General features: G+C 44.7%; 1 protein-coding gene across 2 annotated transcripts in view; it reads right to left on the minus strand.

Moving 5' to 3' along the window:
* LRGUK (leucine rich repeats and guanylate kinase domain containing) overlaps positions 1-22,305 on the minus strand; it is a 103,716-nt gene extending 81,411 nt beyond the window's left edge. The window contains exons 1-5 of one of the 2 annotated variants that reach the window (XM_036328648.1): positions 22,246-22,305; positions 18,679-18,810; positions 11,843-11,950; positions 9,210-9,291; positions 5,740-5,840 (exon numbers count right to left, since the gene is read on the minus strand). In XM_036328648.1, coding sequence (XP_036184541.1) covers positions 5,740-5,840; positions 9,210-9,291; positions 11,843-11,950; positions 18,679-18,723 — 336 coding nt within the window. In that variant the 5' untranslated portion in view covers positions 18,724-18,810; positions 22,246-22,305. Of the gene's footprint in view, positions 1-3,971; positions 4,054-5,739; positions 5,841-9,209; positions 9,292-11,842; positions 11,951-18,678; positions 18,997-22,245 lie in introns of those variants that run through there. The other variant, XM_036328647.1, reaches the window with a different exon arrangement.
* Positions 22,306-24,796: the final 2,491 nt, after the last annotated feature.

Raw genomic sequence — 24,796 nt, forward strand, 5'->3', positions numbered from 1 at the left:
GTGGCGGCCGCCACCCTCACTCACAGCACTGGAGCCAAGGGTGAGGAACTGACCGAACAACTCTATCGAGAAATATGTTCATTTCAGAAAAACAGTCCCCCACGCTTCATTTTCCTTTAGATTTCCAGGACTTCCAGGCACTATAAATTAACAAGGTTTATGGGTAAAGGGGCATTTTAAAAATATATATTTTTTACTAGTATTGACTTTAGAGAGAGAGGAAGGGAGAGAGAGAGAGAGAGAGGTAGAAACATCAATGAGAGAGGCATGGATTGGCTGCCTCCTGCACGCCCTTCACTGGGGATTGAACCTGAAACCCAGGCATGTGCCCTGACCTGGAATCGAACCAGGGGCCTCTTAGTTCATGAGTTGATGCTCAATCACTGAGCCACACCAGCCGGGCGGGAAGAAGCGTGTTTTTACAGTGGCTCAGCAGCTTTCCTGCCCAGGGACCCCACAGTCACCTCGTGTGTGACCGCCAGCAATGATAACAGGCAATGTGCAGGCTGGTCCAACAGTCCATGTGGTCCACGCAGTGCCGAGTTCACAGCCTGCTTTCAGAAATTCCTTTATCTCCCCAATTGCCCAGTTTCTTATTTTAGGAACCTTTATAAAGTATTACCTGCCCTTCTTCTAACATTATTCTTTCACAGGTTTTAGAACTTTTGGGTAAGAAATATCATTGATAAGTCACTAAACTATTATAATGAATTAGCTTACTGGGTAATCCTCTTAGGCGTATTTTCATTTTAAAAGGCCACAGTCAGGAGAAACACTCAGAACCCTGAATTATCAAATGGTATTCCAGCTCTAAAGCGCTTCGTTCTGTGAATAAATCTTTGGCAGCGGAATGTTAGGTCCCGGAGGAAACGGAGTGGAAGAACCAGGGTGCACAGGCAGAACCTCGCAGCAGGGAAAGCCCAGCCATTTATTTTACATTTTGGCGATGCTGTCAGCAGTTCACAGCACTTGACATGAATTACTCACTAGTCAGTATTCGCTCTTATTCATGTGTCTGTGATCGAAATATATGGTCCGAGTGGGTAGAAAACCGTTGCTAGACATACTGGAAATCCACCACACTCCTTAGTGGGGAGAGCCGCAGTGATGGCTTTAAGCAAAACCAGCCCTGAGAGGCCTGTATCACCTTGCCAGGGCAAAACGTCCTTCCCATGGGAGTGACACTCTTTAAGCAATGAAACACGCACACACTGTGAATGGAGAGGCGATAACAGGAGTAATTACTCAATGAGATGCAACATGGGCAAAACAATGGAATTCCGAAGACTACCCTCAGTTCAACCATTTTCCAAATAATCTCGGACAGTTAGCCGAATCTCCCTGAGTTGTGGGCGCCTCCTCCACAAAATAACGGTTAGTACTGGATGGCTTCTAAAACCCTGTCTCGATTTTAAAATTCAATGAATCATTTTTAAATTTTGTAATCCTATAATTGTAAATTACAATGCACAGCCAGTCAAGATTTATAGGTAAAGAATAAACTGCTCCTTTCTCAAGAATAATAAATTTATGTACACTTGGCAAAGTTTATCATCTTGCAATTTAAAATGATTATCAATTAATCACCAATTATCCACGTCTTGAAAGGATAAAACAGCATGATAAAGTAAACTACAAAGTTGTTACCTTATAGTTAATTCATTCTGAGGTATTAATATAATCTACCAGGATTACATTATCAGTAGTACTAGCTTTATTAACTCAGTTGTTTTTAAATAATTGTTTTGTTTGTTATATTGATAATTACACTTTAACTTTATTTTAAAGAAAAGCATACTTCCCTCCCCGCCCCAACTAGAAAAGTCATATATGCCCACTAAGGAAAGCTCGAACAAATATAAAAAGCATAAAAATGACAGCAGTCAGATTTCTGCAGCCATCGGATTAGGAAAGCATGCCTTGCAAGGCAGAATAGAGACAGTGGGCTAGTTTAGAGCTGAGCTTCTCAGAGTACGGTCTCAGACCAGCAATGCCAGCATGACCTGGGAACTTTAGAAACATGATCTCAGGGGCCACCCCAGGCCTACTCAGAAAGAGGCTCTGAGGAGGGGGCCAGCAATGTGTTCAGCAAACCATCCAGGGCAGTGGTCGGCAAACTCATTAGTCAACAGAGCCAAATATCAACAGTACAATTGAAATTTCTTTTGAGAGCCAACTTTTTAAACTTAAACTATATAGGTAGGTACATTGTTATTAACTTAATTAGGGTACTCCTGAGGCTTAGGAAGAGCCACACTCAAGGGGCCAAAGAGCTGCATGTGGCTCATGAGCAGCAGTTTGCCAACCACGGATCCAGGGGATTCTGACTCAGTAGATGTTTGAAGCTTGGTAAATAATTATTTTCAAAGAAATTAACTTATAATTCTCAGGCTTTTAAATTTGCTAATTGACATAGGTACACCATTGGCCCGTATATCGACTGCTTTTTATTTACTTTTAAAAATATAATGGGCACTCTTGAAACCACCACCATCACCATCATCCCACCCCCAACCCGAGAGGTAGGACATTAGCAATACTTACACATCGTCTCTGCACACCCCTCCTGTCCCATCCAGGGGCCCCTCTCTCGGGGCAAACCACTATGCTCAATGGTCTATTTCCTCTTCCTTTTCCCATTGGTTTTATGCCTAAACTATATTTAGTTCATTAAGGTCTCTCCTATTCCTACATGGAAATACATTTCATTCAATTTCGATACATATAATATTCAGTTGTGTGAGTACACCGTACTTTATGCTTTCTGTTATCCACGAACATCTGGCCTGCTTCAATATTTTGCCGCTATAAGCAATGCTGCAATGAGCATTGTTAATTCTAACACAAGCCTCCAGCTACACGCATGCTACCCTTTCATATGTAGGAATGAAAACACTAGGTCATAGAGAATTTGGATGTTCAACTTTACACGATAGTATAAAATTGTTTTCCAAAGTGGTTGAACCAATTTCATACTCATAAGCAACCTAAAAAAGAGATCCTTTTGATCTACATGTTCCCCAACCCTTGGCGTTTTTTACATTTCTTAAATTTTGTCCACTCATTGCTCATATTCGCACAAAAGTGCTAGAGGGCATGGCACTATGCTCAAAGCGTGCCATCAAAGGTGAAGGAAGGTTTATCCTACAAAATATGTCTTCAAGGAAGCATCCCTTCCATTCTCCCCACCTCTCGGCCTCATCGCAAGCGTAATGTGTTCTAGCCGCTGCGACATCCTGACATCCTGGAACTAGGCGCCCAGGGGCAGTCCATTCACTCTCCACTCTGCCCTGAGAATCCTCGGGGGGCAGGCAGACACTCACTGAGAGGAGACGGGCTGCTCCCTGGTCACCCAGAGGACAGCAGCCTCTGGTGGGAAGAGGAGGCTCAAGCTCATTACACTCACAGGCCCCCAGTGCCCCCTGCAGCTCCGGCTGGAGCACGTGCTTTAGCGAAGGCGCTCCACCTGTGTGGAGCCCGAGCCGTGCACTAGACCTGTTCCTGAACTTGGTCGCAAATCAAAAGTTGTTCCTTTTTCATGAGAGCACATTTAAAATACACCAGAGAAGCTTGCTATTTAAAGGAAGCTTAGTAGGAATTCTTTTGTGAAATAGTCACTAATTTTCCAGAGGGCCGTATCAGGATTTTCAGATACTGACTTTATATGAAATAGAGTGTGCAAGTTTAAGTAAATGTGAAAAGGGGTCAGTTAAAACGGAACTTCTTATCTGGTTCCTGCATTAAAAATAAGCCTCCATTAATCAGAACTTCACTTTTCAGGTAGAAAATGCTCTTGGCAAGCTTTGACTTGCAGCCTTAATCCTTTGTAAATAAAACATCTTTCACATTTTGTGATGATGAGTCCTTCATTATTTAGTAAACTGCTTATCTGGTACTGTTTCATGCCATCGGGCACAGGCTCACCAATGAATCTATTAACCAAATTTTCCCCTTTACTTAGCAAAGGATACTGTCCAGAATTAGTTTAGTGAGAGCCTGGTATGCCGACAAATCACCCATTTTAGAAATTTGGTTGCAGGAAAAATCCACCTTCTGAGGAGAAAAAGAAACAATATGTCATACTTTATTTTTCATTCAGCTTCACCACAGTAAGTAAATGCACAATCAGAATGTGTTTCTGGATGTAGGATTAGAATTCTTCATTGAAAACATGTTTATCCGTATTTCATCACTGTCTGTCCCCTTTAGAGACCCTATGATGACCCCGTCCTGTGGGCAGAGCAGAATCCCACGACCCAAACACCCAGCTCCTGCAGCTACTCTCCCCCTTTCAGCATTTGTTTTAAACTTTCCCGACCTTCTTCCAAAAGTGGGGTCTCTGATTTGTTTTTGTTCATTTGTGGAGTCTTTCTGAGAGAGGGTGAGGTAAGGGTGTAAATGGGAGAAACCCCGGGGGAGTTCTCCCCAGGGCCGAGGCCACGCTGTTGCCCTGACTGACTTCCCCGGGGCTTAGGGCTGCACAGACAAGCCAGGGAGGGCCAAGGAAACAGCTCTGCCAGTACGGCTCCCAATAACCGGGAGACGTGGCCCCGCGCCAAGCACAGGCAGGCACCCCGTGTGGCCTATTTGGACAGAGCAATGTCACCCTGGCATCACTGTAATTCTAAAGGGAGAAAACCCCACTATTGATAAAGATAGCGAGATGTGAAACCACAGAAGGAAAATTAAGAAGGGCAGGAAGGACATCAGATCTTGATCTCAGACCTGTGCAAACGCTGGCAGAATACTTTGGGTCTAAGTTCATTTGGTTTGTAAATAAAATAAAACAGTAGCTAATAAAAGGCAGTAGTTGATGCCCATTCCTAAAAAATAACTTTAAAATTAAATATTTGGGTCCAAAAGAGGAACACTGGTCCCCAGCTCAGAGGCACTGGCTCCCAAATTTGTCAGCACAGTTGAGCCCCAAAGTCCCGTCATTACCTGGGGCCACCCGGATCAGAATCTCTGGCAGCACGACCCACACACCGAGGTTTAAAACTCCCAGGCGGCTGCAGTGTGCAGAAAGGTTCGGGGGCCAGTACTCCCCGGCCCCTCTGCCTAATGTGGCCCATGGACCGGCAGCAATAACACCACCTGGAAGGTGTTGGAAATCACCCTCCCAGGTGTCCTCCCCCCACCCCCCCCCACCTGCCTCCATGCCCCCAGGACCTCCAGGGAAGAATCTCATCTCCACAGGAACCAGGTGAGCTGTGGGCACACTGAAGGTGGAGACCCAGGGCCCGACAGCAGAGCAGGCTGCTCTAGCAACCACTGCTCACAGAGCGTTAATCTGCCCCAGACGTGCAAAGGCAGCTGCAGAGGTGAGGATTCGGGCCTGAAACCACCACTTCCTTATAGAACTACTGGCTGGATCCAAAAGGAGGGTGAAATATGAGCCCCCAGGACATTTTTACAGATTTTTCACAGTAAAGTTATTCTGCTGTCATAAAAGCATACAATCACTCCCTTTAAATGAGGGAGCAAGAACAGAAGGAAGCTAGCTCTTTGATGTGAACACTAGGTTTCAGCACAACTTCCTATAAACATGCTGCATTGACAAACCATCTCCCTTTTCCAAAATAAATGATGCATAAAGCCTCCCCCTCTTATTTCACTTCAAATGCTTACACTATTTACCCTCCCTCTTATCCTCTGAATGTCCTATTTTAGTGACATTTTCTTATTAGTGTATTTTGTAAACAAGTTACCATACGGAATTGGTGTATGAGTCAAGCCTACCTTGAGATTTTTGGGTGGCTTGAAATTGAAGAATGAGGTCAGTTTATTTTGAGAAGCATTAAGTTCTAGAAGATACGGCATACAACTCACACAAGACAAATCTAGGGAGAAAAAGAGATACACAGTAAGGTAAGCCAATAAAACAAAAATTGGACAAAGTCATTAAAAACAACATGTTACATAAGAACATTTTTTAATTATACCAGATACAAGCACATCCAGATGAGTGAAATGAATAGGATGTGTGAAACACACACACACACACACACACGTGTGCACACGCACAGAACACTCTCCCTGAGCCAGTCACTGAACCTTCTCCCAGGGCCCCCCACACCCTCTCCAACTTGTCCCAGGACAGCCCCCTAACAATGAACGGGCCTCCTGGGGGTCCCGGCTCACTCTAACGTCACATCTTCAGAAACTGCCAGCCAGGGAGGAGAGGACAAGAAGCTAAAGCCCAGATAATCCTCTTGATAACTGGCCCCTAAGTAACTGAGTTAGTTCCTTTCAGAAAGACTGAGCATGCCACAATGAGAGAACTCTCTATGCTACAAATTTTGTTTTATTTGGACTCAATCCTAAATCTAATTAATTATTTGAAGCAATTTAAATGATTGCTATTATTTTACTTTGACTCTGGATTGGCTCAAATGTATGTGAGTTCTGCATTTTATCCCAAGCAAATATTCTGAGCCTTGAGTACTAAGTAAAGGACTGTAGTGCTGATATTCGTCCTAATGAAGTTACATGTAAAACATAAGAAATGAAGTACTGTGTTGCGTTTTGCGGCCGCTTCACAGCAGACGTGATTCTGGACAGGAGGAGAAGTAAGAAACCAGCTCAGGCCCAGCCCGCATGGCTCAGTGGTTGAGCATCGACTTATGAACCAGGAGGTCATGGTTCGATCCCCGGTCAGGGCACGTGCCCAGGTTTCAGGCTCGATCCCCCAGTAGGGGGTGTGCAGGAGGCAGCTGATCAATGATTCTCTCCATCATTGATGCTTCTACCTCTCTCTCCCGCTCTGAAATCAATACAAATGTTTTTTAAAGAAAGAAACCAACTCCAGAAGAACCCCGAGATAAGGACTTGCTGCCCTGTCTCTGCCAGTAACTTGTTTCTCCACCTGAACATGGTAGTGATAGCGTCTCCTCTCTTCTCATTCTAGATCACAGGGCCAGTCACAGCCACTGAGGCCAGAAGCACGCCACCAACTGCTACTTCATTTCTCTGGCCGAAACCACCCCCTTCCTCTAGCCTGTCTGTTGAAATGAAATTATTCTGGGAGGGGCACGCCCCCCCCCCCCCGGCCCCCGAACATCAAACCTCCTGTGGGAATTAATGAGCGCATCAAGGAAGGCCGTCTGTGAGAGACGCCTAAGGGGAAACTGCCATTGCTTTACAAGCTTGGCCTGCTTGTCCCTTCTGAGCTCAGCTCTGTGTCCGTCAGCAGTGGTCTCAACTCTTCATTTCCACCAGCCCCTCCGCCCCCTGCAGCTGACCTTTCTGTGGCCAGTAAGGGCTGTGCCATTGAGTTCTGTCTTGAAGCAGCAGCAGCAGCGACCACTTAGATGGCGATGAAGAGGTGGCAGGTACATTTCATACTGTGCAGACGGACAATGCTTTCCAGTCACTGACAGAGAAGTTCATGGTCTGGGTTGCTGGGTTTCTAACATCTTCAAGCCGGTTAATCCCTTACTCGATGTAGTGACCTCCACGACCACCAGATGGCAGGAGCACCTCGAGTCTACATCCCTGGTTCTCAAAGTGTGGTCCTGACCAGCTTCACCAGGGAACTAACTAGAAATGCAAATTCTCAGTTCCCACCCCGGATCTGAACCTGACGCTCTGAGGGTGGGGCAGAGCCACCTGTGTTTGATCAGCCTCACCTCCACGCCCCAGGTGATTCAGACGCAGACTGAGATTGGTCTGCTCCAATTCATCAGTAACACTGTCCTCACAAAAAGAAAAATCGACTGTACTTGACACACAGTAGGTTCTCAAACACAGGATGAGCTAACAGGCCTTAAAGATGAAAGGAGACTGACCCCAGAGGAAAGCTTCATTGGCAAGTGTGGGCTCCTTGCTCAAGCGATGCCACGCCTCCTCCCCCTCCCCCAGCTCTAGCACCTGGAAGCCGCCACTGCTCTGCAATTCCTTACCCAGGAAACAAAACCAACCTGTGTGGGGTGCGGGGTGAGCACCTGCCAGTAACACTAAAAAAGTCTTTCTGATGTTACGGTATCTGAGATTTGCTTTGAAATAATCCTGGGAGCGGGGCAGGGAGGCATAGACGAAGCAAGATAGGCCACAGGCCCAGCCGATGTGGCTCAGTGGTCACGGCTCAATTCCCTGTCAGGGCACCAGTTGTGGGGGGCGTGCAGGAGGCAGCCAATCAATGTTTCTCTCTCATCAGTGTTTCTATCTCTCTCTTCCTTTGCCTTCTTCTCTCTAAAATCAATATATATATTTTAAAGTACCATATACTTAAAAAAAAAAGATAGGCCATAGCTGGAAATTGTTGAACCTGATTATTCATGACAATGGTCCCTCTACTTGTTCACGTTTTTACTTTTTCATAATAAAGTTTTATAAAACTGGGGGCGGGGGGTGTCTTTCAAAACAGTAGCATTTTAAGAAAAAATATGCTAGAATATTTCTTAGCCATTGAAATAAAAGTGGATTTTAATTATTGCAGTCATATAAGGTTAAAAAAACACACACATTACCTAAAATGAGCCAGAGAAGACCTAATCAGCAACATTTAATTGTGACAGAAAGACAAACTAAGAGAGTAGAATGATTATCAGTGAAGAAAGCAGGGCAGAAATGAGGATTTGCTTCCTTCCTTAGAAGTCTGAGGAAAAGAAACTGTCACTTCAAATAAGACCAGACAATTAGAAACAAGGATCAGGCTTTCAAGGAAATGTACTTAATTTCGTGAAATGTGAACAAGGCGTCACAACAAATAGGTCATATAGACCGTCTAATGTCAAAGTCGAGAGTTTAAGAATCAACTAAAGATAGAGACAGGAAAAATAGAGGAAAAAGTTAATTTGAGAATCTCTGTGCTCAAATGAGAACAGAAGTAGATGGCCAGTACTAAAATGTTGTTGCTGCGAGCGCAAAATAAAGGAAAGAATCCATTAAAGGGAAAAAATAAAAGCGAATTCATCTACACTGAATAAACTAAAAGAGGGAAGGAAAAGGGAATCGGGGGGCATTCAGGAAGTATTAGAGAATCGTCCCTCTCCTAAAAGGAAAAGCAAACCTCCCACCTGAGACGCTCGCCCACGGCACATTACCGCCGCCGTCGGCCACTGGTGCCTTTTTCATGGACAGCCTTGGGTCGGTGCGCACAGTGACCCACAGCAGCATTTGTATCAGGTTTTGCAGCATTAAACTGTATCACCTACTGCAAAGCTAAACCTCTGAAATGATTCAGTGACCCTAGAATGATGATGACATACCTCCAATTTTATTTACTGAGAGATCCAGCTTCTGTAGGTGGACATATCCGCAGAGGATGCTAATGTCAATCAAGTCAGAACCCTGAGAAAATAAAAGGTAAAGGACTTTAGTTGCTTTCATAGTTAGTACTCAGCCTTCTCGAAACGTCTAGAAATAGTTGTCGAAAGAAATTCGGAGTTCCTTTCATAAAAGAGTAGAAGTGAGAGGGGGAAAATCTGAAGCCTCCTGCTAAGAGGGTCCCCAAACAGACTACAAGCCCCAGTGAAAAATGCATTCCTCTGAAGAAAATAATAGCGTAGAAAATTAGTGTTAGCAAGAACAAATACAACACGAAAAGGCAAATTAAGGCAGTGCCACAAAGACCTTTTGAGCAGAGTTTTATAGTAAGAAACATGTACGAATAATAAAGCCACAGCCTTCATCTGGCTGAAGAAAAAGCGGATGCCTGGAATTTAAATGGCACATTAAAGAGAGTTCACACCCAATCAGGAGATCATTAACCACCACACCCACGTTCTCACAGGGATCCTTTTCAACTCTCCCACAATAACCTCCTCTGATCAGACAAACCTGTGGGATCCCCAGGGCAGAGGGCTCCCAATTTAGAGATGAGGAATGTGAGGTACAGAGAGGAGTGTAAATAGCCTCAAATCGCATAGCAAGTTGGTGGGAGAGAAGCAGATCCAAGTCTCCTGAGTCCTTCACTAACATTCCCTCCATGACCTCCCGCCTCTACTGAACTCACAGGGGCTGGAGGGGTGTTCGGCCCCTTGGAACAGAGACTCATGTCGCTGGTTTGTGTTGTGATGTCAGAGTCAGAAAAAGCCGACCACTGATGTGTCATCATACGCAAGTTCTCAACTACAATAATAATGGTGTTCAATAGAGGCCACTAGAACGGTAACCAATAACTACCTACTGAAACCCTACTGTGGAGAAGGCATTGTGCTCGCCATGATGAGAAATACAACAATGAAACAGAGCCATATTGTGTCCTTAAGAAAAGTATGACTCTGGTAGAAGAGAACCTACATACACAAGTAATAACAGAAAGTAAAAAATAATGTGTAACACACCTACTGGTAAGATATTGGGGGGTGGGGGCGGGAATCACTAAACCAGGCAACCCTAAGACAATGTATTCAGTAAAGGCAAAGTAATTCAACATGTAATATCTCACATGTAAGGAGGTCAGTGGCAAAGCAAGTTAAGCCTCAGTCCATCTGGCTGAAATAAGATTTAAAGAATTGCTTTTTTTGGTAGATCGATTTAAGGCATAGCGCTGCGTATCTAAGTGGAATATTGACCGCAAGGGACTTGTGTGGGATGTATTGGCTGCTGGAATCATCCACCATCCCAGTGCCTACACAGTGCAGTTCACACAGGGTGCCCCCTGTATGTGATTGCCCGGCCGGCTGAGTCATCCATAAATGGTATAAAGTGAAAACGGGAAAAGATGAGAGCCTTCACATGCTGTTCTCACAGGACATGCCATGGAGCCAGCGTGGGTGAAAAGAGCTTATCGTTTCTCAGATAGTTTACTAGTTCAAACCCAAGACAGAACAGCATTACGATGAATTTATACACTTGGGCCAAATTTTGGTGCCACAGCAAAATTTCAGTGTGCGTTTTCAGCTACGTATCTGCATCTACTCAAGGAATACGAATGCTTTACAATACAAGGAAGCACAAAGATGCACTGTTTGCCTAGGACTGTAGAAAAACAAGGGAAAGAAACTGGAGTCCTCCACGGATTCTGCTCGTCTGAGAAAACCCAGCCCAGATTCTGTGCTGCTCTGTGACTCGCATCGAAATCTTGAAAATTGACGAATAACAATACACTTGTTCATTAATAATAGGTATCTTTAGGAAAGTGAGAGACTGCTCACAGCTACTTATTTCTTGACATACTAGGGGGGGAAAGTCAATACCAAAACCCTTTGTTCCCATGGATTCAGATATAAATTATAGTCCTGATCAGAGAGAAAATTCTTAAAGAGTTTTTGATTAGTTTTATAGAATCAAATTCAACCTTCTGGAAAGAAGGCATTGATTGCTATAAAATAGACTACTTAAGATGAAAGACATAGGCTCCGAAGGGAATGAAACAAAGGAATTTGAGAAGCTGATTGTGGAACTGGCCAGGATTCTTTGATGTCTAACATTTACATAAATAACTTTTATCACCAATCTCCACCAAATGCGACTGAGACATGGGGCCACCACAAAAGCTATGGGTATCGGAAAAAAAATGGAAATAGTCCAACCCAGTGGTTCTCAACCTTCCTATTGCCGCGACTCTTCAATACAGTTCCTCATGTTGTGGTGCCCCCAACCATAACATTATTTTTGTTGCTACTTCATAACTGTAATTTTGCTACTGTTATGAATCGTCATGTAAATATCTGATATGCAGGATGCATTTTCATTGTTACAAATTGAACATAATTAAAGTGTAGTGATTAATCACAAAGACAATATGTAATTATATATGTGTTTTCTGATGGTCTTAGGAGCCCCCTGTGAAAGGGTTATTTTGACCCCCCAAAGGGGTCGCGACCCACAGGTTGAGAACCGCTGGTCCAACCCGTGTCAAGATGCAGCCAGGCAATGGCGATGTTGTCACACTCACTGATAAAGTTAGGTTGAGGAAGACCTGCTCAGTCCCGGAACCGGAGCGCCCCAACTGGTAGAGTGCCTCAGCCACCGCCTCCTCTCTCAGGACCCCATCAAATTCACCCTGCAAAAAAAAAAAAAAAAGAAATCGGGCGAGGTGGACAAAGAGGACTTCCATTACAAAGAAACAAGCCATCCGTCTGATCTGGCACTTATTCAGTATGTGACATATCTAGGAGCTGAGCACTCCAAGATTTACCAGTCCCCCCCAAAATTCTGTGTGGAAGACACAGATTACAGTTGTTTACACCAATATCTATCAAGTCATTGTTTTCACGGCTGCTTAATTTTCAGGTGGTCACTGGCATTAGGTATGCCAAGTGGAATGAGCACCATAGGCACACCAATATTGGTGGTGACAGTTACATTGATGGAGCATCGTGCCAAGAGCTCTTGATGGATCAACTCATTTAATCCTCTTGCACCCCCAGGTAGGTACTCTTAGCTCCATTTCACAGATGAAGAAGGCTTACGGAGGTTAATTTGCCCAAAACTGCATAGCTAGTTTGTGACAGAGACAAAACACGAACCCACATCTTTCCAACCCCAGGGCCATTCTCACTGGTACACCTGTCTGCCTGCCCACCCCCTGAAGGCCGGTTACATCAAATTAAGGCCATGACTTTGCTAAATCTGGTATTCTTGCTGGAGAAAACAGGTCTTCTGTCAGCTTCCTATTGGCTAATTTTGCTGCATTTATACAGTTTGCCAGATTTATTAAAAGGGTAGTAATCATTTCCATAAAGGGGTCTGTAGACATCCAGGGGCCAGTGGTGGCCCAACATGCTCTTTCCTCAGAAGTGACAGAAAGAAGAGATAACAGGTGGTTAGTGCTGCCTTCAACTCTGTAATGATCTGCACATTATCACTGGCATCAGCACGAGGACACAACATACAGAAATCACATCAGTCAGAACCCAGTAAGTAAGCTTAACTGGCATACAGACTGTGGCAGCAAAATGTCTTTCCAGGTTTTCCACGTTAATCCTGGTACTGAGGACATAAGTTCGTCGGCTGGTGCTACTGTAAGGATTTTCTTTCTCCCAAATTTGCACTAACCCAGGGAAGCAAGTATCGCTCACACAGAGAGAGCCCACAGGCTCCGGGGCTGGGCAGGCTTGGTTAAACCCTGGATCTGCCATTGTGGATATATGACTTTAGGCAGATAAAGTTTTCTCTCAGCCTCACAGTCTTCATCTATAAATAAGAAACATTACTACCTTCTCTGAATGTTTTGGGGAGAATGGCTAGAATATAGCAAGTGTTTCCAATAAACGACAGTTGTTACTACTAATCGATGCATCAGAAATCCCACATGGGAATGTTTCCTTCATCCATGCCAAGCAGCCTGTGCACAGAATGGGGAAAGGCATTTCCTTTTCCAAATAAAGTCCCAATTTCTTATAAAAGGCCTGGGAAGGGATCAAGGTGGGCGTGTTACCTTCCTTCCAAAACCTTCCACCTAAACCTCTGAAGTTTACCTGACCCAGTCCCTCCACTCCCTGGCTAAGAGAAGATGTTGTACCTCTTACTCACAGCAGGTGAATGTCTGTAGCCACTGATATGCAGACCTGCCATACTGTCAGCATTGTCCCAGGACCCCCAGGCAAGACTCCCCAGCAACACCCTCACACCTCCTTTGAGGCTCCTGCCATTGGTCAGGAGGGCACCTTTGCCTTCTGGTCTTCGGTCATTTTCAGTCCTTTTATGCCCTGTCTCTATCTTGGGCGGCATCAGAGTCCCCAAGGATGGCCACTCAACACGCCTTGGACTCTCTGAGCACATGCACACACACACATTTCTTTGCTTTCTCAACTTCAGACACCTTAAAATTGATCTCCTCCCAACTTCAGGCACTCACTCCCAGGCCCATGCCCGGGCCTGATCTCCAGCCTAAACTGCTCCACCCTAGACACCTCAAACCCGGTATTCCATTACTCCCTGATCCTACAGGTGCCTACCTTCAACCTTTCCAGCACGCACTGGACTTGTTCTTGGTTCACAACAGGATCTCCGGTCCGTTCGTCCTTCCCTTCTCAGGGTCTACCTGTCCCCTCCCGACTGTGCTTCTTTCCCTACTGGGTATCCCACCTGCAGTTTCAATGTCTCTGCTCCCAACTCTCTGGCTCCTGGCCCGCTGGTTGCAGTTGCCACATACATACCCACGCCTGGAGCAAGTTCACAACTGAGCACTGTGCAGGGATTGTGTCATGCTCATCACATGCCGGACAAGGACACAAGCAATTTCAGGACTTGGATAAATATGACACTAGAGGTAAACGGGGCACCCTTTTTGTCAGGTCTAGGGGGGAGCAGGAGAGTAGCAAAGGCTTCCTTGGGGAGAGAGCAATTAAGTTGAGACCCAAAGTTGTGAGTTATTCTGGAAAAGGGGAAGAAGGGGCAGAAAAGAGGGCCAAGAAGGATAGTGCAGGCAGAAAGGGAAGCATGGACATCTCTACGGCAAAGGCGTGCACAGCCCATTGGGGAAACTACAAAGAGTTCCACAGCTGAAGCATAAGGTGGGGAGGGGGCAGTTTAGTGCCTGGTACAAACGGAGGTTGAAGCATTAATGACCCCACTCTCCCCTTGAGCTGCTGAGAGGGCTGGGAAAGGCCCCACCACCATGCACTCTGGTGCCGCTCTACAGCCAACTTGTGGCTGGACCTCAGGGCTGTTAGCCGTCTCCCACTCTGTATCAGCTGCCTTTCAGCTCCCCACCTTGACTGTGCAGAGTCCACCCTCTCCTCAAGCTGTCCAGTGCCGCCACTCCTTCGGCAAAGTAGAAACAACCACACACGATCCCCCTCAATGTTCTGCACCTGCCCTAATGCTGCTCGCTTGGGTCTCAGATAAGCCTGCTCCTTCTCCACATTCAGGGTCCCACTCCCTCTGTTTCCTCAGGGACTTGGCTCAGGGACCATCCACTTTGCCCACTTTTGCCTGCGATTTCACCCAGTCACTCTCCACTGTCCCTCTCCAGCTATCCAAGTTGCGAGTCTCTTCTGTCCTAAGAGGTCTCCCTTCAGTCCTGCTTATGTTCCGCTATCGGGAGCTATTGTCTCCCTTGATCACCAAGCTCCTCCAGGGTTGCGTTTTTATCCTTCAGCTCCTCTTCCTCCCCTCCAATTCGCTCTTCAGCTCCCTACGGTTAGGCTCTGCCTTCACCACATCACAAAAGCATATGGGCCTCAGGTAGGCACAGCTAAGAAGCACTTTTTAGGCCTCTTCCCACTTAACATAATGGCAGCAACAATATTCCCGTTCCTCAAGACTCTTCCTTGCCTTGGCTTCCCTACCACACAGCCCTCCCTCTCTCCCTCCCTCCCTTCCTCCCTTCCATATATTTGTATTGATTTCAGAGAGAGGAAGGGAGAGGGAGGGAGAGAAACATCGATGAGAGGGAATCATTGAGTGGCTGCCTCCTGCACGCCCCCGACTGGGGATCAAGCCCACAACCCTGACCTCCTGGTTCATGGGTGGATGCTCAACCACTGAGCCTCACTGGCCGGGCACACACAGCTCTTCTTTCCAGTTTCCTCCCCTAAACCCTCCTCATCTGCCGGCTACTTAAATACCTGTACCCCAGGGCTCTATGCTTGGCCGTCCTCTCCTCTTCCTTCCTGGCTGATCACACAGACTCCAATGCAGATGATTCCTGGTCTTCTACTCCGAGTCCGTGTCCCTGATTCCAGTCATACGACTAGTATATCCAACTCCTTACTACACAGCTCTGTCTGTTCCTGTTTCTTACTGTGGTTAGTGGCCTTAACATCCCCACCCCCATCCCAGACCATGCCATAGACCCAGCAGGCATCCTAGGCTTATTATTTTCAATCAGTAACTTTCCCATCTCAAAAACGTTGCACGGTTTCATCTTTACCTTCCTTTCCATTTCCACTCCCACTGCCTGAATGCAGCCTCTTGTCTCTCCTCCATAGATATTACTGGAGTCTTCTCACCGACCTCCCTGCTTCTAAACGAATCCCACTCGGCGATCAGAGCTCTCCACAGCCTGGCCAGCACCTCTGCCGCCTGTTCTGTTCTCACCTATCATCCATCAATAGGAAAAGCTGCCATCTGCCTGCCCACACACCACCTCTCCACCCAGACAAGGGTCTACTTTCCTTAAAGTCTTTCATGATCCCCACAACCCAGCTGTCATCTGTACACAGCAGAGTACATAATGCTTCACATAATGCGTAGGTATGATTTACTCACATTCTTATCTCACCTTGAGAGGGACCATGTATGTCCTCAATCATGTTCTCACCATCTTCTACCATTACTGTTGCTATTAGTATTACACCTAAAATTTTTGAGAGCCTACTCTGTATCAGACACTATATTAAGGACTTCAACATAGTTTCTCATTAAATTTGAGGTTCATAACAATCCAGGAGTAGGCATTGTTACCTACAGTAGTCACTGGAAAAGAGTGGTTTTCATGCATCAGACACAGATAATGGGCCCAGACTCTTCTTTTGCCCCTTATAGTCAAAGAGCGCTTCCTACATAGCAATCATTCAATTAATGTTTGTTCAATGAAGTCTACATTAATTAAATCACTTAATGGGCTGTAGTTAGCACATAAAAACATGCAAGTTATTATTTGTATTAGTAACAGTATAAGAAATATAGTATACTAAGTATTTTACATGTGGAATCTCATTTAATTCTCACAATTCTCCTTTGAAGTAGGTTTTATTATAATCACATATTCCAGATGAGACATAGAGAGGTAAAGTAACTTGCTCAAAATCTCACAGCTAACAAAAGGCTTCACAGGAACCAACGACAGTTTTCTGAACAGCTGGTCTGCACTATCTCCGTCAAGTCCATGAGGGCTTCGGAGGTTTGAGGCTAATTGCATTACAGGCACTCAGTAATCATTGTGACCACCGTGGCATTACAAATCTTAACTAGGCTAAGACATGGAAGATAAATCACTAAACATAAAAGTTCAAATAAGTCCTTTTAAGCTTGACAGTTCAGTATATTAAAACTTATGAGATACTATAAAACACTAACATATAATGTGAAAACACAAAGTAAATATTAATATTTAGAATGCAAATGGAAGAACTAATAAACTTTTCCCACATACATCCAATAAGCCAAAAAGGAATAACTAGTTCAAGTCATCCCCTTCTCTGGTTTGTTAATGGCATACTGAAGACGGATTAACAACGGTACTAATGAGCCTCATAGCTTAAGAGCATGTGTTAATTAGGATAATAAAATGAACTGGTGGTTCATTTGTGAATTCCTCTGGGGTGGAAGCTGGTGGAAACCATACAAACATCTCGAAATTGTAAAAACACTGTAACCATTTGCAATAGTCACTGTTAAAGGTTGCAAAGTAAATAAAAAGATGAACAAATAAGGAATAATTTACTATAATCTATTTTAAGCAAAACTAATGTGTAACTAGCCCCTGTAAAAGGAGGTAGAAGAACAGGAAAGACAAAATGGAGGTGGAAAAAATGAGCCAAATGTTGAGAGTGACCAAAAGGACATTACAAAGAAAGGGAACCCAAGTGGGGTAATGTGTAAGTGGTTAGTGGTTGCATCAGAGTAACAGAAGACAATGCAAGTTACTGAGGGGAAAATAAGAAGAGATAAGACTAATGAGGAAAAGAGTTTGGGAAACAGAACGGGCATGCAAAGAGAAGCATGTTTGGCTTCAAGGAGGAAAGGTGACAGGAAAGGTGCAAAGAGGGGAAGACAGAAGAATATCACAGAATGGGGACATTGGAATCATTCTATTTCTCTGCATCATACCAGTATCTACCTACTTCTGAAAAGAATTTGAGGCAATTTATACTACAAAGGAAAAGAGGAGAGAAAAACCTACCTCAAGAAAAACGATTGAAAGTAAGAAAAATATTGATTTGAGTTTCCTGGCAGCAGGACAAAGAGGAGAACATAACAGTTCATTGAAAAGAATTCCAGTCACTCTGTATTTTTTTAAGAAAACAAATAGCATATTAGAAGCCAAGAGAAGGAAGTGATGTGATGAGAAGTAGAAAGGGACAGAAGACAAGTAATGGGCTAAGAAGGAAGCAGGATGGTAAGTGTAAGAAAGGAGTGGCTTTGAGTGGTGTTTAGAATAGGTATCTATTAATGTGAATTTGTATAATGTAAAAGGCAAAGCCACCACCCCAGGCAATGTCAATGGGAACGTTGGGAACCATCTCTACATCCTAAATCACTCCCAAAGTGAGCTGTGTGTGTGTGTGTGTGTTGCTTGATAATGTGTCAGATACACCTGGTGAAGTAAAATGTTAAACCTGTAAGTCACGTAGTGTTTGAGGAAGCACTTCTCAAATTATTTCAAAATGTTAAGTAAGTAAATAAATAAATAAATCCCTAGTAGGGCAAAGGCGAGGAAGGGACTAGAAGTGGGGGAGAGCATTGGAGTACTTCAAAGTCCCGGGGAAAGGCCTTGTGCAGGGGATGTCAAGGACGAACTCTACCTATTCACAAGCTTGTCAAGGTATAATTTTAACAGAGTTGAAGCCTTAAGTCCCATATAAATAGTAATTTTTTCATAACGACGCTGCATAATTTGACTCTTAAGAAACCAAGTGTGCTAATAAAACTAAAGGAGAAACTGGGAAATATTTCCATAAGGGGTGGGTGAGAAAACCGGGTAACTGAAACGGGAAGAAGACAGGGGAAGCCTCGAAGTGGTCAGGACTAACGAGGGGCGCGTGGGGAGCTGCCGCAGAAGCAGCAGGTCCCACGGCTGGAGGAAGGAGAGAGGTGGTGAGCGGTGGGGGGAAGGCACACCTCCAAATTCAGCAGCTCGGACTCTGAGGACGCCTCGGAATCCATTCGCTCCTCGTTCACGCCCACGCCCTCGCCCTCGGCCTCGGATTCCTCCAGCTCTGGGTCCGACTCCGGATAGCGGTGAATGATGTGCTGGAGCAGGAAGGAGGAGGTGGAGGCTTTGTAAGAATTCACCCCCCTCTGCGCCATGGGAAAAGAAGACCAGCGTTCTTTTTCTGAGCGAACCACTGCCGCCTGGGCCCCACCTCTAGGACTGTTCGAGCCTTCCGGGAGAGAGGTAGCTTTCCTTCTCTGGGGATGTCCCCCGGAGGTCGCCATCTTGTTTACCTGGGTTGCCTAAGAGACTGACACTGGGGTAGGGGCACCGCAAGGGATTCTGGGGGCTGTAGTCTTCCCCCATCCAGAGTCCTAGCGTTTAGTCAGCACCGCAGGTGGCACGCGCCTTTCTTTTCTTTTGGTCTGCCCCGTGGTGGTCGTCTTCTCTCCTTCCTCCCCCGTCCCCCGCCCCCCCCCCTTAGTGCATTCAGTCTCTGGCTTTGTTTCTTTTTGTTTGTCTTTCTCGTTTTCACCTCTTTTTCACACACCCCTTTTCTTTGTGTCCAACTGTTTTCTCTGGACCTGGAAGCCCCTCTAAAAGATTTTTCATCCCACCGTAAGATCACCTGTGAGCCCCATCCTGTTTCATCCACGAAGGCTCTTTTCGCAGAGTCGAACTTTGGAAATGTTAGATGTTTCTCTAACACCCTCTGTCGAAAAGCTAATAATGCTGAAATTTTACACTATGCAGAGCATGGTATTAGGAGATGGGGTCTGCATAAATGAAATAAAAGGCGTGGCTTCCAACCTTATGGTTTAATTGGAGATAATAAAGAGAAACTAGCAGATAACAACTGAAGCTGATTTGCAATTAAATTCATTTTTTCTCGGACATGATAAGCCATGTCCTTGGGGAGAAAAATAACAGTGGTCGAACAATCCAATCCAGAGAGAGGGTGGGGTGGGGGTGGGGGGAAAGACTGTCAAGTTGACACTATCTGAAAGCTTCTGAAAAGCTATTAGCATCCATAAATAATTGTTAGTCAAGTGACTGCATTGGTAATTATTTTTGTCGTTTTGCATAGGTTCTTGCCGGGGTCCAGTCCCGGGGATACAGGGGTTCCCAAAGGTGTGGACGGAGTCGGCGAAGAATGTTTTACATGGAGACAGCGTTCAGAACTCTCTAGCTCTCTTTAGTCTCCGTGGATCTTCCTGTGCCTGGCTGAGGCCAGAGAAAAGATCTCGAGGCAAGCTGAGCCTTTATTTTTATAGTCAGAGGTAAACAAGGTAGTGGTTATCAAAGTTACACTGTTCTTGTGAGTTTCACTTGTTTTTGTTCTTGTTGCACTGCCCTCAGCCCATTAGCTTCCCAAGTAAGATCTAGGGAGCGTCATAAGGTCAAGCCTAATTACGCTTAAGAGGACTGTGCCCTCTAAGCTGGGACTTGTTTGTCACTTTGCCACAGGTCAGTCCGAGGTTTAACTCTATAGCGGCTCCCCACAGGTTCTCTTTGCAGTTTCATAAAATACTCTGGGAAGATTACAAAGCATGATTTTATGTTAGAGTGATTTTATGCAGCCCAAATCCCATAGCCTTCAGCTCCACAAAGTAAACACTCTATAGAAAAGCAGAACGAAAATCACAGTAACTATTATTGCCATCATGATGACAATAGAGATCCTTGCAGGGAAGATGCCCTCATCCTCCTGGTCGCACAGGCATTTTCTCCCTGCTTCAGGGATAGCAGTTACAGATACACAATCAGCCTGTCAGTGGCTGTCAGGGGAGGAGAAAAAAATCCTATGGACACCATCCATTGACTATTATCTTTCTCAGTGCTTGAGGGATCCTTAAAACGGTAATAAAGCTTTCAGAATTACATTCCTTCGTCATCTTGCTAGTCATAATGTGAAGGCCATAATGCAAGTGTCTCTTTCTGCTGGGCTCACCTTGCAGCTTGCTTATTTATTTTCTCCAGTGGGTAGAGACCCCTCCAAGGGCCATTTCCCCACCTTCACCCCCTTAGGACCTGGCTCTAGCTAACTGACATAGGGAAGAGGAGGATAGAATATAGAAAAATGGAAACCCAAGTATGTTTTTGGTTGCTCCCCACCCCCACCCCCCAATAGCTTAATCAGCATTTCTAGCAAAGTGTTGCCTATGTCAATATATTCAGTAACGTGTCTTAGAGGGTCAGTTAGGGCCTGTCAGAGGATAATTTTCCAAGAGTTAAATATGCAATTCTCATACCAAGTATAGGATGAAACATATGTGATTTTATTCAACTCATTAATTAATGAGGAAATGAGTAAGATGGTAATGGTATTCATAATTCACAAAGAAAGATATCCCAAAATAAGTTCCCTAAAAGATAAAACTGGTTAATGCTTTTAAGGACATTAAGCTATAGCTTTTGGGGTTATATATTTCTAAGCGTTTTGTCTCTTTTCATCTTTATGTTTATTCTTTGTCTATTTCCACTTGACAGACGAGGTAACTGAGACCCAGAGAAGTTAAATAACTGGCTCAAAGTCAAGTCCTGGTGTTGAAATCCAAACCTAGAATGACCAACTCCATAGTCCACCTTCAAGTACCACTTTTGCAGGTGAGGGGAGAGTAAACCCTTCCCATTAGTACAAAAATATCAACAATCACTTCCATGTATTCATCGCTTACTGTAAACCAGGCCTATGTTAACTGCGATATATGTATTTCAGTTAATTATTCCAACTGCTCTCTGAAGTAGGCACTGATATTCCCATTTTACAAAGCAGAAGGACAATATTAAAAAATGTTAGCAAGTCCTAACTGGTTTGGCTCAGTGGATAGAGCGTCAGCCTGCGGACTGAAGGGTCCCAGGTTCGATTCCAGTCAAGGACATGTACCTCGGTTGTGGGCACATCCCCAGTAGGTTGCGTGCAGGAGGCAGCTTATTGATGTTTCTCTCTTGTCGATGTTTCTAACTCTCTATCCCTCTCCCTTCCTCTCTGTAAGAAATCAATAAAATATATTTTTAAAAAATGCTAGCAAGTTGCCCAGACAGACTATTTGTGTCCACATCAAAACTCCAACTCCAGTCTTCCTGGATCCAAAGCCCCTGAACTTAACCATTAGTACTTTACTTTCTCTAGAAGTCTAAATAAGTTTCTCAGGAAATAATTGTAAGGCACAGAGAGCCTGGCCCGGGTGAGATACTGAAAACGTTAGTGTGTGTCTGTGTGTGTGCGTGTGTGCTCATTGGGGGCCAGGTTCTGGGGCCAGGGGAGTGGAGTAGGGTGGGCAAAGGCCGTGGGATATAATGACCCAAAAAAGCACGGTGTTCTGTGATAGTTCTGAATGCTTTCCTACATGGCTGAGAGGAAAGAGAAAGTGGGACAGTCTCACCCTGACACCCAAGAGCACCTCTCTTGGGAGGACATCCAGCATAGGCTGTGGGGAGGGGAGAATCGAGGAGGTACAGAGCTTAAGTTTGAAAGACGGTGCCAACAACCTCTAGCTACTTGGTAGCTTTGCCCCAGAAGTATTACTTACCCTTACCCCTCACTTTTCTGTGTGGAATAGGGGTGTCCACTAACCTGGAGTCAGTGCCCTAGAAGAAAAGGGGCAGGAGTGAGAAAGAGGATGAAATTGTCTCATGTAGCAAAATGTCTTAGCAGAATCTAGGGGTTGACTTTTTTTAAAAAATGTAGAACAGATGGGACTGGTGAGATAGTCTGACAGCCATGAGGAGAAGCCAGAATCTTATAATCCTTGGTTTTACACACAGATGATACTTGCCCATGAGATTAATAGGAGACTTTGTTGGTCCCTGATGTACTGTCTATTTTAGGCACTTTACACAATTTACATCTATACTTCATGAACAAATTTTCTCAGTTCCTTGTACATAGCAGGTGCTTTAGAAACAGGTATTGACTGCTCAAAAGCTTAGATTTATGTGATTATGAGACAGGTTAGTAAGCCAGGACAAGTGGAAAAGGGACGCTAAGACAGAGAACTTATAAGTAGTTTACAGTTACTTGGTAAATAGCAAAATTCTATCTTCCCTAACCAAGGACCTTTAAGAGTAAATGTTTCACACTTCTCCTTTCCAACCGCTGTAAATCCCCAACTGATGAATGTTGTATTAAGATTCTCCCCTGAAGCCTTTCTTCCCTCTCAGGAGTGCATCTTTACTTTTCTCTCCCAAACTCCAAGGTCTCCCATGAAACTTGCAACCAGGGGAGCAACAGGCAGCAGCAGCTTGTCCCGGGCTTACTCCCTGAACCTTTCTTTCTCCACGGCCCCCTTTCTCTAACTTGTTAGTGAACTAAAAACAGCTCTGCCTTGGCTCCCTTCTGTCGCTGTCACTTTTACTTCTGAGTGAATTCATGAAGCCCAGCATGGCCCATTTCTTTCCTGTAACATTTCCAGGAAGCCAAAGCAGATCCCTGCCTAGGCTCTCCTCTGTTTCACTGTCCCCAGCTTTAATAAACATACTCTTAAAATCACCTGGACTCATGTGAAATCTTTCTTACAGGAAGTCAAGAGCCCACACACTGGCCTGAGGCAGGCTGGCTCCAGGCCCGGTCTCTTTCCCGTGATAATTATACTGAATGTAACTGCCATGTCATTTCTCTGGAATGAACATCAAAGCAGAAGAGGGTTTGAAATTAAGTTAGCAGGACTCCTGTCCCAGAAAGAACCTGGACTCTGAAGCCACCAAGGAAATTAAGGCTTTACAGAGACTAACAGGACTTGTTTAGAGTCAGACCTGGGATCTACTTCAAGCCAGTCCCAGCGCCTACCTCCCAAGGCCATGCGGATGAGTGTAAAGGAGTGTAAACGCAATGAGTGTAAAATTGGCTGAACTGCTGTGGAAAATTGTAAGTATGGTCACCAATTCTCCTCATCCCTTACACACACCCTTTGCAATGTGACTCTATAGGCCCCCCACCGCTCCCCCCCCCCATCTAGAGGTAGAGTCTGTTTCTCCACCCTTTAAGTCCAGCTGATCTGCCAACTGACCCAAAATTTCTGAAAACAACAACAACAACAACACACACACACCAAAAACCAGAAAAAAACAATGAACAAAAGCCAAACAAGAACTGCTTGGTCAACCCAAAGAATCATGTGTTAAATAAATGACTGTTTTGCCTGCCAGTGTGGTTCAGTGGTTGAGCATTGACCTATGAATCAGGAGGTCATGGTTTGATTCCTTGTCAAACCAGGGCCACAGGCTCGATCCCCATTAGAGGGCCTACAGGAGGCAGCTGATCAACGATTCTCTCTCATCATTGAGGTTTCTATCTCTCTTTCTCCCTCTTCCTTCCTCTCTGAAATCAATAAAAAATATGTATTTTTAAAAACTAAATGGCTGTTTGAAGCCAGTAAGATTTGGGATAGTTTGAAAGGCAGCAAAGTTAATTTATACATAGAGTGTCTGGGTTTCCTGCAGTCTCACCCAACTGGTTAGTAACACATTGAAGTTAGAATCTTTATCTTCTCTCACTCAAGTCATTATTTCCATATTGGTTTTGCTACTGTCAATATTATCTTCCATCACAAACAAATCGTTGCTACTATAAAGCTCTCCCACCCCCAAAAGCTTCAAGTCTTTCCAACAATGCAGGAATATTAGTTAGGATTCTGCAGAGAAACAGAACCAATAGGAGATAACATCAAATACGGGAGTTGACTTACATGATCATGGGTGCTAGAAGTCCTAAGATCTGAAGCAGGCCAGCTGGAAACCCCAGAGAGCCCATGGCAAAAATTCCAGTCTGAGAGGAGGAAGACAGATGTCCCAGCTTAACAGTCAGATTCCCTTTTACTAAGTCTCTTTGTCCTAGCCAGGCCTTCAATTGATGGTAAGGCCACCCACACTAGGAAGGGTGATTTGCTTTACTCAGTCTATGGACTCAAATGTTAATCTCATCTAGAAATACTCACAATGCACCCAGAATAATGTCTGACCAATGTTCGGTCCAGTCAAGTTGACACATAAAATTAATCATTATAGAAGGTGACACTAATGGGTGGTTTCTAAGTAAGGGACAGAAAGACAGCCTTTTGGAATCTGTGAAAAGCAAAGAACAGG

The sequence above is a fragment of the Myotis myotis genome, unplaced genomic scaffold (assembly GCF_014108235.1).
Source record: "Myotis myotis isolate mMyoMyo1 unplaced genomic scaffold, mMyoMyo1.p scaffold_m19_p_11, whole genome shotgun sequence".
Classification (NCBI taxonomy): domain Eukaryota; kingdom Metazoa; phylum Chordata; class Mammalia; order Chiroptera; family Vespertilionidae; genus Myotis; species Myotis myotis.